The sequence below is a fragment of the Mycteria americana genome, chromosome Z (assembly GCF_035582795.1).
Source record: "Mycteria americana isolate JAX WOST 10 ecotype Jacksonville Zoo and Gardens chromosome Z, USCA_MyAme_1.0, whole genome shotgun sequence".
NCBI lineage: Eukaryota > Metazoa > Chordata > Aves > Ciconiiformes > Ciconiidae > Mycteria > Mycteria americana.
Genome location: NC_134396.1, coordinates 38,836,768 through 38,850,494, shown reverse-complemented (window position 1 = coordinate 38,850,494; position 13,727 = coordinate 38,836,768). Strand labels below are relative to the sequence as shown.

The 13,727-nt window shown below is 34.7% G+C and overlaps 1 protein-coding gene across 4 annotated transcripts in view; it reads right to left on the bottom strand.

Moving 5' to 3' along the window:
- ERCC6L2 (ERCC excision repair 6 like 2) overlaps positions 1-13,727 on the bottom strand; it is a 58,924-nt gene that overhangs the window by 9,958 nt on the left and 35,239 nt on the right. For 3 of the 4 annotated variants that reach the window (XM_075526353.1, XM_075526352.1, XM_075526354.1), the window contains 4 exons: positions 13,011-13,163; positions 11,844-11,924; positions 8,942-10,130; positions 8,066-8,220 (listed from right to left, as the gene is read on the bottom strand). In XM_075526353.1, coding sequence (XP_075382468.1) covers positions 8,066-8,220; positions 8,942-10,130; positions 11,844-11,924; positions 13,011-13,163 — 1,578 coding nt within the window. Of the gene's footprint in view, positions 1-8,065; positions 8,221-8,941; positions 10,131-11,843; positions 11,925-13,004; positions 13,164-13,727 lie in introns of those variants that run through there. The other variant, XM_075526355.1, reaches the window with a different exon arrangement.

Here is a 13,727-nt window from a genome sequence, read left to right as displayed (position 1 = left end):
ACTTCAGAAGGTTATGGTGACTTACACGTTCCACAGTTTGAAATAAGCCTGAATCTTGTAATATTTTAGAATGATTTCTGATGTGGACATTAGTTTTCCCTCTGAATTTAACTTTCTTAATTGAAAAGCAGTCTCACTCACATTGAATTTATCTATTGTTCTAACAAAACAGGATTGTAGAATAAGAATTAGAGGTAATTGTATAGCTAATGGTCAGCACCTCAATTGTCTTAGAAAATGAAGCTAAACCTACCTTAAAATTTTAGAATACTCTAGGACAATTACATTTATACTCAAACTTTCTGAACTAAACAAAGCTACTCAGGATGTTGGCTCTGAATACAAAGGTATCTAATATTGGATTGTATCACAGGAGACCAATAGCTGAAATATTCTTCAAGCTGCAAAAAATGTTAGACTTATTCTGGATCCAAATTACTCCTCCAAAATATTCTGCCAACACTGAGAGACCAGTATTTAGCTATACCTGCTGATAAAAGTAAAGAAATTTTATCAGAGTAATATGTAGTTATTTTGCTCTGGTTGTCATATGTACCTTTTCTGCTTGTATAAACCAAGACCAAGGACATTCCATAAACTCTAATCTTTTGCTTGGTAGTGGAGAATTGATTACTAAGTCAATTGAGGACAGATTGTGTTCTCTCTATTTCACATTTACTTCTGAGTCTGTTTCTTCTCCAATCAGGTAACAGAGCAAGAATTTCTCATTAGGAGCAGTTTTATTTAATTTGGTGACTCTTTAACAAAAAGAGCTCCTATAAGCCATATCATTTCCTTGCACCAAAAATCTGACCACAAATCAATATATTTATTATTACTGTTGAAAATGAGAGGAGGTAATCAGCCTGTCTCAGAATTCAAAGCTAAGACAATTGCTTATTCCAGCAGAAGTCTGTGGACTTGCACCTATCTTCTTTCGCCCTCTCACCCCTCCAAACAGCAGCAAAACCAGAAGCCATGCACATACACCATAATGAATATGCAACTACATGCTTCACAGAATGCCACATACGAACTCACCGCATTTAAAAAAAAAAGCCATACTGAAATGGTTAATTCCATTGTAAGCTGAAGCTGTAAACTCAATAAAGCAGCATTACAGGCCAATCATTTGGGAACAATTATTTTAAAGCTGAATAGCATTCCCCATTCTAGAAGAGCAAGGATAATGGAATGTTATCTCCCAAAAGCCTACTCTTTGTAAACAACTATCTAAACTTGTTGAACCTGAAAGCTGTGCAAACACACTGCAATCAGAGTTACAGTAACTGATAGAAAGTCTTTGTTTAAATAATCTACAAAATGTCAATGTAATACAAATACGATAAAGAGGAGTTCTTAATAACACAACTTTTGTATTTACAGTATTCTCAACAGCACTTAAATCTGCATTGGAGATACAAAGGGCATGTTTTTTCCTAGGCTGACAGCATGCTTAGTTCTCTCATTTACACCACATTGCAATAACATAAAGAGGGGTTTACCATTAATCCAGGTTTTACTACAAAGCATCCCGTTATTTCTCTGTCAAACACTGGCAAGAGTGCCAAATGTCTGTCATCCAATTCAGAGGATTAAGTCTTCTTTTATAGTGCGATTCTTGTACCAATTTATAAAAATACAGATATAGTTTCTTAGAGCTGGTCACAGTCTATATTTTGGCCTGAATTCATGCCGCAGAGGTTGAATATGACAGCTGGCAGGAAGCTGCGGGGAGAATACATCCTCCCCCTTTTCAGTCACCACATTTCTGTTGCCATAGTGATTAATCCTCAATTGAATGGCTGTCTTTGTACATTTCTTTTCAGTAAAACTTTAAGTAAACTTAAGTTGAAAACATGCAGTTGACTGAAAAAAAGAAATGAGACTCCACATATTCAACAGGTAGAGTACAAGTTCTTGTGACTAATACTTTTCCACATATTAAAAAGTGCAAATTAGCTCTAATGTGGGACATCACCAGTTTTTCAAATTTAGTATGTCCTGTTCCCATTTTTTGTCTTTTTTGTGAAGCCTCCAAGCCTTCTCCAAAGTCTTCCCATGCTCTAACTCCCCCACCAAGATTCCTATTGAAGAAATACTACACAAATTCAGCTCTACAGGAACTAGAGAAAGCCTATTGCAGACTTCTGTACTTATGTAAAACATTTCACATAGGTGTTTTTTGCCAATTAACACAGAAATTAATTAGGAAATTAAGGAATGCCGTCATTTACTTCAGAATAGACTAGAAATGTTAAAAGAAGATATTTAATCTTGCCTCTGGGAGGCTTCTATTTCTTAAGGTAGCTAAGAAAAAGGTTCAGAAATAACAGTGCAAGTTACTCAAAACCCAAAGTAACAAGCTCCTGCACTGAAAATGGACCAGGTTGCTTTGGAACCTGGAACTCACCAGAAAAAAAAAGGGTCAAAAAACCCAAAACCTCTAAAAATACTTAGTAGATGACTAAGGTGTTAGAGAAAACATTAACACTTTCATTTTTTCTCTAAAATTAATAATGCCAGCATAATTTTGAGCAAAATATCACATGAATGACTCAATACTTTTTTTTCCCCTGAAAGGCTGTATGTAGGTCTGCTCTGAAAATTATAGTCTGGCTTTGTAAGTCCACCATGTCCATTCTACAGGTTCATTTCACATGTTTTCTTTTAGAAACTTTTGTTTTCAATATGCTTCTTTCTGTAGTTACACAAGATAGATGAAAAACAAAATTAAGAACTATCTTCTTCACAGATAGTAATAAGGTAATAGGGACAATAATCTTCCACTTGTTTTGTGGAAAACCAATACATTTTTAACCAAGTCTATTTGCACACATGTGCAAACAGAAGACTTGAATTGAAACTAAAATGTAGAACAAAGATGGCTCACTGTCACTAAATCAGCCTAAAAACAACACACATAATAATGCAGGAAAAACAAGTTATTTATTCTAATAAATTAATTTTTAATATAATCTTCTTCACTCAGACTTCTACATAGAAGACCAGAAAACCCTTGTTACTAATAATCTTCTAAGAAACAGCAGATCAAGTGTATTTTGTAGTCATATGCATAAGGAAGCAGCTCTCAGTAATTTTTAATGGAGTGGATACCTGCCACACTAAATGACATGCATTTTCTATGCTTACATGTTTAGCATACTGAAACCTGGTGTGATTCTCCCTGCATCATGGTATCACAGAACTGACCATAATTTCTGCCTCGACACTTATGACTTGCTATGAAAGATTACAAATAGCCAGAACAAAAAAAAAAAAAAAAAAAAAAAAAAAGAGACATTTGACTGCTTTGAGACACTTAGGTTCTGGGATGTACAAGAAATTTTTTGAACTACAGAGGAACTTGAGATGTATGTGTATCTCCAAAATTTCTCCAGGAACAGCTGTCTGCCACACCTCTGCATGGAACAAAAATCCTTGGCTTTGTTTTGATTACTGAGGCTCTTAAACACCTCTAATTATTGACGCTTCAGTGCCTTCCACATAAGCAACACTACCATAAACATCAACTGTTTGAGGGATGATTATCATACTGTTCTTCTGTCCTTTCTTCTCAAAATCTACATTGATCTGACACTGCGAGTTGCGGTCAACGGTCAGAATATGGACAATCTTTAGACACAGGATAATATGTACAATTCAGGAACTGTTGGTAGTAAGTTAGAATATTTTTACTGTAATTCTAGATATCCCTTAAATGTAGAATACTAAGTATATAAATACCACATCTCTCAAAAGAAAATTGGTATTCTTTTAAGTATCTCTGATATACTTGCAAAATAAAGTATAAGCAGATATCCACTGCTATAGGTGACTATTTATGAAAGCGCCCTCTATAACAAGACAACAGTGTATCTCTTCATTGAAAATGCTGCTCCAACTCACCTACAGCTACAGAATCTTCTTCCACTTTCATGCAATCCCATGGACTTCTGTGATAAAGGCAATATATTCCCAAAAACACAATTTATTTTAGTTTCTTCAGGATCATGTGATAAAACCTTTAAAATTTGTTTCCTTCTACCATTGTCATATACAAACTATCTTCAAATAGTTATCTTTCATTCAGATGCTGGATAGGACTTACTTTGACTAATGATATTCAATGAAAAGATGGTTTATTCTCTTGCTTATATAATTAATGCATAATTTATACTGTTACTTTTACTACTTTTAGATTTGATCTCACCTTTCATAGCTGATAAGTTGTGGGAGAACTCTTGTGATGTTCTATTTTTATTTCTTGACGGCATATTTCATATTCCGATTGCTGTTACCTAACTGTATTTTTGATAGTCATATAGAATTCATGGAAATACACACTAAACAAGCATTCAGGATTATAAACATGAATATTCTAGCTAAACTAGCTAATTTACACAATCCCTTTTAAAACAAACAAAAACGGAGAGCATGACTGTGCTCCCTACCACCTCGGAAGAAAGAAGAGTCAAAGGCTCTGCAGCAGTCTTGAAGCCACATACCAGGACTGTTATGGAACCTGGAGCATAAAGCAAGCAAGAACAAAAGAAACAGCAGCAAGACCTATTTCTCATAAAAAGAACCAAGATTTTGTTCCCTCAAGCCTTCAATGGTACAGAACAATAGCAAGTTAAAATAATATGTTCTATTACTTCAGAGAAAAGGTAGCTGGGGTATATGAATACTAGCATGGGTAACATTAAGGGCAGACTGACTAGTTATTACTGGTTAAAAAAATATGCTTGATTGAAACCTACAGTTTAAAAGCTTAAGAGAGATTTGACTGTGAATTACGTTAATGCCAACAGTCCAGATCTAACACAGACCTTCTGAAGTCAAATTAAGGAAAGAGACTATCACAAAGACAAGTATCTTTTCTTATCCACAAGTTCAAATCTTACACTTTTTACAACCAACTTAAATCCAAGTTTACTTATTCATTAGTTATTTATGTTCTTAAATAAGATGTTCTACATACCTTCAAAGTTCTCTTTTGAGGAACAAAACTCCCTGCCTCCCATCCCTTCTACCTTGGCTCTCAAGGATCTTCTTCCCATGCAACCTCTCTCACTTTGAAGGAAGAGTCGTCACGGGTTTTGCAGTCTGCTCCAGTTTTAAGCAGTTTCTACAACTCAGGTGACTACATTAGTCTCCATGCTTCAGCAATAAAGGAAGGACTAATAAGCCTAATTTATACGCCTTTTATTTACTGCAGTTAGAAAACCAGGAAGACTACTTTTTTATATTGCTTTCCAGCAACTTATTTTGCTGTCACTTGTATTCAACTCATTTCCATAAACTAGCTACTGAAACTAAAGAACTTAACCTAGGACGTAAAACTTCATGAGACTATAGTGAAGCCAAAATGTGATTAGATGACTAGTCAATAGCAAGAAATCAGCAAAATGTCAATGTTCTTACAACACGTTATCTTAATTGATTACTTTTGCTTATTACTTATTACTTTTTGCTTATTACTTGTTCTAACATTACTATGCCTGTCATTCTAGATTCATACGTAAGCAGGAAACAAAAATGTTTTACTCAGTCTTCGACCACGATTTGTAGGAAAAGCTGTATTTCCCAACTTACAACTCATTCACTTCAATGGCATACATCGTTAGTTTAAGTGTTCTCGCATCCCTTTCCCAGAGATATCAGTCATTTCTTGAAAAATGTATTTAAACTTTATTAAGTCAGAAATGTGTTATTATAGACAGATTGCAGAGCATAAGTGCAAAGCAGGAAGACAGAGTTGGCATAGGTGAACTGAACAGCACAAACGATATTTTACTTTAGTCCCAAACAGACCTATCTATGAAATGAAAGGAAGAGATGCTTTTTTTGATCACTCCTACTAAGAAATAAGACCAATTGATTAAATGTGCTTAAAAAGGGACATAAATATTATCAGGACATTATTCAGGAGCCTTCCTGATGCTATCAATATAAATACACTGTAAAAAAAGCTTCTAATTATGAATTTGATCATTGATACCCAGAGCAAACAGAAATAGCTACATAATTTCTGAGAAACAGTTAGAACAATGATGCTAGAAAGCAACATAAGTGTGAAATTTCAGCTGACAAAAATTTTGTTTTTCTTTCAATAACTATCAGGTTACAATTAACATTCTGGTATTTAATACTATAATTTTATTCACCAAAATTAATGATGGAAATTTAAACTGTTCAGCTGTATTTTTAATATTACGCAAAATGCTACTTGAACCCGTTGAAAAACTTTTTTATTAAACTTCATTTGAAATCAGCATTCTCTTTATAACACAATTAGCTGCTCTGACAGCGAATTTCTTAGCTTAAACTGATGGCAAATAAGTGAAAAATTACCAAAGACTGATGGTCAGAAGAGCAACAATGATCATATTTTTCATAGAACACCTTTTAAAATAAAAATAAAAATAAAATAATTAAGAAAGGAAAATAGTAGCAGTAACATTCTTAAGTAGATCATATTTCAAAGTTGTTTATGAAGCTCCAGCAGCTCTTTTTTTAAGCCGAGCACAAAAAATTCAAAGCTCCGCATTTAAGAACAGGCAGCCATCTAAGGATTATTTCTAAATTAGTGCCTCTATGTGAAAGAAAGAACAGGAAGCAAAGGAAGACACAGCCTTCTCCATAATCATTGGTGCTTTTCTTCCTACTTAAATCTCCAAGAGAATTGATACTACTGTTGCTTCTGAGCGAAAAATAGATACCTTGGAAAAACTGACAAGTTAATCAAGAGAGGTTAATTTGTAATAGTTGCAGCCGCACAAACTCTCAATAATGAGATGTAAGTTACATGAACAATATGAATGACTCCCACAAACTAGTTTTGAACGTAGGTGGATCAACAGACATTTATTCAAAGTGCTCTCTTGAAAGTTTTCTTTCATTTACATTTAGTTTTATTAAAGTTGTCAGCCATTGCCATTAAATAAGGACCTTTCTACAGTATTCTTGAGTATTTTTGACCAACTTTTCTGTTAATAAGGGACATTCTAATGCAAATGTGTTAATTGAAAAGGCTTCACTTTTACTGGTTGGCCTGGTTTGATCTTCCCAGTGCAAAAATTCTCTGGCATCCCTGCTAATGGCTTAATTAAATACAGTACATCAACAACACTGGAAGAAACTCTTTTAGCCACAGCGGATGTTCAATACCCCAGAGCGACATAGTCTTCTGTCTACAATTTCTGTAGTGATTGCTAGTATGTTTGTAAAGACTAAACTGCACATTCACCAATTACTTATTCTATGCTTGTGGTTTATCTTAAGAATCAGTCTAGGAAATGGCAAATGTTTATTACAAGGCAAACAACAAAGTGTCCAGATGATCAGAGCAGAATAAAACCACTATGTAATAAGACCAAAAACCTGGAAGCTGTACCTGAATTTATTCCAGATTCGTATGTACTCCAAATGAAATTAAACAAGATGCATGACAAACAAAAAGCATAAAATGTATCTGTTGCTGCAAATGAGCACTCCCAGTAAACTCTAGTTTTATGTTTCAGACGTTAAGCATAGACAATAATGACCATTACTTTAACCCACTGTAGCAACTGCGTATGTCCACCCCCCCCCCCCCCCCCCAAAAAAAAATCTGGAAACTGATTTATGTTTGACTGTCTATGCCACAAAGATTCCGGCATGTACTGTGGCAACTGGATTTTCGTTAACTGTATCCAGGACAAACTGAAGTTTTTTCAAGCCTCAAATCAGAAAAACATGGCACAGAATTTGATTTCAAACACCCAATATTTAATCTTACCATTTCTCTCAGAAAAAAATCCCACAGAGGGTGCTCTGCTGCTTAATTCCCAACTCTTTCAGAGCTGGCCAATGTAAAAAAAAAAAAAAAACAACCCCAAATACAAAACACAAAAGTAATTTATTAGACCTCCATTTGAGCCTCCTCCTCCTCCTCCCATCCTCAGTGGCTTTGATCATTCATGGTGGCCATTAACAGAAAAACAAGTTTGTTAGAGCTTTTTAAGATGAAAAATGAGGATAAAAACAGTAAAAACAACATTTCCCAAACATTTCTCTTTACCTTGGCTCTACAGACTGCTACATTAGCAGGGAGCTGGGAAAACTGCTTCAACTCAAATACATCTCGCACCGCCCACCGGCTCAAGCGATTCTCAGCCTTGCTGGATCCAACCACATTCTGATTTGAATGAATATATGCCACTTCTTGAACACCATCTGATATATTAGGAGAAAGATATAATCAAAGATTTATTCCAAAACCCTGAAGGTACACAGTTGCACAGAAGAAGGATATTACAATTTTTAAAAAATTTAACATGAAAGTTGTAAAAGTTGTTATGGTTTTACTCAGCACCAACTTTCTCAGCTCTATGAAATGAACAACAATCATTTGACTTATTCAGATTCATCCAGTTTAATACTGCTTCCATTTCAGTGTGGTTTTTTTCAGATGGACAAAAAAGTTACAAAACACCTATGATTTAATGACTGCAATATTAATGTTTAAAGTAAGTCTCTAACAGAATCAAATCTTCTACATGGTATTTCAAACTCCCAAATCACATAAATAAAAACTTATGTGCATGGTAAAAAAAGAAAAAACTTAACAGTCCTGTCAAGACTTAAGGTTTTACAGTTCAAATATATAGATTTGTGAATACTTCATAAACCTTCAATCTTAGCATCTTTCAACAGACAGTAAGTGTTTAACAAAATATTACAAAGCAACCCATCACCTCAGAAGACAGGAAAGTAAGGCTAATAGGTAAAGAGAGATACAGAAAGACATTATTAAAAAATTAGCAGAGCATTTATTAGTATCTTGTAACAAAAACGAGTATAGCAGGAAGAACTTAAAACCTGCCAACAATGATAAATTAAATATCTGTTACTACTTTAGTTGAAATAAAATTAAAGAAATTAAGTGACTAGTTACCTAAATATCTGTCCATTGATTCCATTTTTTGCTCTTGATGTTCAAATTCAGTTTTTCTTGCAGAAGTTCTACGGACAGCATAATTGCTAGACTTCATTTGTGCACCAGAGGTATCTTGAATAGGATGAAGCATTTTAGACCCAAACTGAACTCTGCCTCTCTGTCTTTTACACTTACAGCTTTGCTTTCTGGCAGGAATCTTCTCAACTGGTAAGTTATCTTCAGAGGATGAAAATTCATCTATATTCTGAGAATCACTTTCCTTTTCTTTTCTGTTGTGCTTCTTTGATTGTAGTGGAGATTTGGAGAAGCTACCTAGTCCATTGTTATGGGTGTGTCTGTCTTTCCATTTTGGAAAGCTGAAAGTTCTTAACTTTCTTGATTCAGAATTATGGGAAATTTCAATATCATCAGACTCATCACTTATGTCACTTCCCCCTTTCAAATCTCTTGTGCTGTTCTTGATGTCTTTGAAAGACATGACTTTGCTGAAATTTGACTCAGTACTATGGAATCCAAGTTGCCTACTGTCTCCCTTAAATACCAACCCGTCTTTTTCTTTTGCTAACTCTTCACTATTTTCAGGTGCTGACCTGTAAATTTCAACTTTTTTAGTAAGCACTGGTTGCTGGTATGCTGGAACTTGGGTAGGAAAGATGATATCATCATTCTCTTCAGAACTCCATTCCGTTTCAATGACTACATCACTTTGCTTTGAAATGCATTGATCCTCACCTTCGCTGTCCCCTTCCTCCTCAGAGCCTGATAAAACAAGCCAGTCTGTACTACACATATATTGTTTATCAGTTCCATCTGGTGACTGAGCAGCTTTCCCATGCTCCAAAACATGCACATGGCTTTGACATTTCTGAAAATCACTATGCTTGCTATTTACATTTGTTCTTACAGTCTGATCATCAGAATTTGAACGATGAGAGTTATACTCTTCTTTGGTAGTTTCAATTTCCCTCTGCAACAGCTTAGAGAACCCACACTGCATTAAGGAAAGGTGTCCCTTTGTTACCATTAAACTATTTGCATTGCAAGGCTTCCTTCTGTCACATTTTTTCACAGAAGTTTCCAGAATATCATCATCACTAAAATCATCACAAAAATCCGTTTCTTCTCTCTTTAATTGTGCTTGAATGCTTCCGGGTTCTCTATCTTCTTTACAGTCTGGTTGTTCATACTAAAAATAAACGTAATTTACAGCAAAGGTATTTAAAATGTAACTAATATACGGAACACCCAATTCCAAAGCAGTGTAAAAAAAGTGGATTTTCACTATGTTACTCAATCAAAAAATATACAAAATAGTATTACAATACACAGACAGAAAGCAAATACAAAACAAATCATAAAGAGAAATTATATGAAAGTCTTTGGCAGAACAAAATTTTTAGCAGAACAACAATGAAAATAAAAAAATATACATGAGACTACATATGCTGCACAGTGCTAAAACAACCTATGCCTTCACAATCCACACCCATATTTTTCTAGTTTATACTGATCTCATTGCAACTTTTCATCTTTCAAAGGTAGTCTGAAAAGTGACTTCATGATTCAAACCTTAATAGTGTGTAATGACATTCATAAAAAAAATAATCTCCAGCAGTGGTCAACCTCCTTGCATATGGGGGCTAACACAGTTTGAGAGAGCGCTGCGAGTACACAACATGCTGCCCTTAAAATTAGTCGAGGCCTACTATAATCAAACAAAAATTACCTCCAGGCAACCTTAAAACATCTTAAAGCTACAGAAGTCCAGAACAGAACTCCAAAACTGTGTACTACTGAGATAAGAATTATGACAATATGTAAATGGAAAGTCAGAAGGGTAGATACTAAACTTTTGTACATGAAGAGAAGTTTTAAAATTAAAACATTAGTCCTGATATCACCCTGCTTATCAAAAAGCATTTAACACAAGCTAAAAAAGTTACTGTTTGTTACCAAATCCACTGCGAGATCATGACCATACAGTGATGTATTAGCAATGTGAGGTTATGACCAACATGATGGCATACTGATTTAAATTAATGCTGACATTTACCCACAGAAATCTCCAAAAAGCATAAGAGATAATGGGTAATTTTCAGTACTGTTCAGTGTGATCTAATCTAATGATATTTTCATGCTTAGAGGCCATATTGTAGACCTAATTGTTTGTTTCCCAAATCATCTGAACACAGCGGTCAGCCAAAAACATGCATAAAAATGCTCCCATTAAACCCAGCCTTTACAGGAGAAAAAAAAAAATCTTGTTCCAGAAGGAAATTATTAAATATGTTATTTAAAAAAAAAAAAAAGCCAGCATTGAATAGACCACTGATTTGGTGGGAAGCACTGTCTGATTACATCAACTAAATAGCCCATGTCTTCCATAGCAGTCCACAAAGCCTGAAGCAAGTTTTCAATCTTCTAAACCAATTGTACTCCTTTCCATAATTCCCTACCCAAAATATAAACAACAATAGGTGTTAGATTCTCAGCTGACTTCTTGATCAGAAGGCTGTCATATCATATCATGTCATGTCATATCATAAGGCTGTCACTCTTAAGACACTACAGAGCAATGCTTCAGTAAACAACATTGCTCTGTAATAACAGCATGTTAGTAATACCCTCATTCAGACTGAGGATATCCAAGTGTTGTAAAGGTGATAGAATACCCTATTACCAGACCTTCAGAATATTCCACTTTAAATACAGACAGCATGACATTATCTAATGCTTTAGAATATGTAAAACCAAGGGCAAGCAGACATTAAAAGATGGCAAGTGCAATCTAGGTAAAAGCATTACCAGCCTAACAACATACTGTCCACATTTGCTACTGCAGTATCAGGAACTAGAGGGACTGTCATACTCTGGTCCATACTCCACAAAGACACCTCACCTTTTCTGAGCTGCACTGAGGAGTCTCTTCCTTTAGCCATGTAGTTGCTGTCATGACTCCTGCTTCTACTCGCCCTTCCCTCTAAAACAATCAAGAATGTATAGAATAAAAATGTATCTGTTCAAGTTAACAAAGGCAAACCCAGAAAAAAAAAGTTTTTCTTTTTTTCTACAGAGATATAAGCATCAAAAGTATAATCAGCAAAGTCCTGACTAAGACTTACATTTTGGATCTTATGCATATACTGTTTTAATAATTTTTAACTTTTTTCCAAAGCCCAATACCTGCTACAATGTTCATATTACATGCCACGTTTTAATTGAGATTTAATTCAGAGAACTTTTGAGCTTAATATCCCCAAAGTACGTGTTCTTACACCACATTACTCTTTTGGCTATGCTACCTTTTTACTGCTATATCACATTCCCCAGCCTCTTCCTACTATAGGCAAAATAACAAAATAAAGGGAAGGACGGAAAGAAACCTAGAATAAGACTGCAATAAATTCCAAGATGCAAGTTAGCTGCAGCAAACATGCTGGATAGAAAGAGGTATAATATTGCATATACTTAAAACTAGTGTGCACTATATGCTATGGAATTGTGCCAACAGTCTTTTTAGAGTAACTAAGAAATAAATCTTAAAATACAAAGCCTCAGTTATTTACTTCTACCTTGTAACATTTTTAAATTCAGCATGATAAAATATATTTTATTAAACTGTTTTTGACATCTCAATGTACTATACAAAGGCTACTATGATCATAAGAAAATATTTTTATGACCGTAATTCTGGCTTAAAAGGTCACTCAGTTATTGATGAACAAAAAGTATCTGTGCACAAAGTTGACAATATGTGAAAGTATCACAAAAATAAGTTACGGTATTTTGATTAGGAAAATAAATATATTTGCAAACTTTTGGAAATTATAATCCAAACTTTTTCCCGTTTTTTGTTTGATTTAAGGAAATTTATCTGGTCTACATCAGAGCAAGAAATTAGCATGCCTATTTCACCTAAGGCACTGACTGCATAGACAGGTACTCCGTTTTAGACAAGTTTCTCTGTTTTATAAAGTATTTTGTTGTAATTTTGAATGGAAACATCTCATGAGGAAAGGAAAAATGTAAAACTAATATCCAGAAGTAAAAGGGTAGGACTTCACACCTCCAGGATGTCTTTGGTAAGACAGGACCCATGAGTCCTAAGTTTGAAAAGGTTATGGATCCCAAAAAGCTCTCCTTGATGTTCCTTTGATCCTTGCACTGCCTCGAAATACCGCTTGGCATTTTCACTTCCAACCACCGCACAGTGAAGTTGCTAAAACAGAACAACATAAGAGTTTTCAGAAGCGTTTGCTCCAACAACATGTCAGAATTTCCTGGCATCTACATTATATACACAGCTTTAGTTGGAGCAGGCAGAAATTCTTAAGGGAGGATATTTTGTTTTAATTTCCCTGGCAGATGTTGGTATAATAGATTGTGGTATAATAGGAACCTGCTTGGGTTTACTGAATAAAAAAAAATAAAAATATTTCAAGTCTTTTACTTCATTGTTGTCTAATATCAGACACCCACTATACGCACTGCTGACACTTCTCTATCTTGACAGCTCATCTTTCCTCAATACTAAATTTTTACTATTTTTTCATAGTCCTTTGCATTGCATGCTTACTTGGTAAGGATTAAATAAAACCCAAAAGATTACTCCTACTGATCTCTGAATATTTTAATTATTGTGCACTCTTCCTAAGTAGATTGAAAAGAAGTGACTTAATCTTCCAGGTGAAAATGAAAGACAAGTAAATAGTTTGTCAGGCAGTATTAAAACATTTTTGAAGCCAGGCAGGTTTAGCTGCATTCCAATGACTGCAAATTTTCA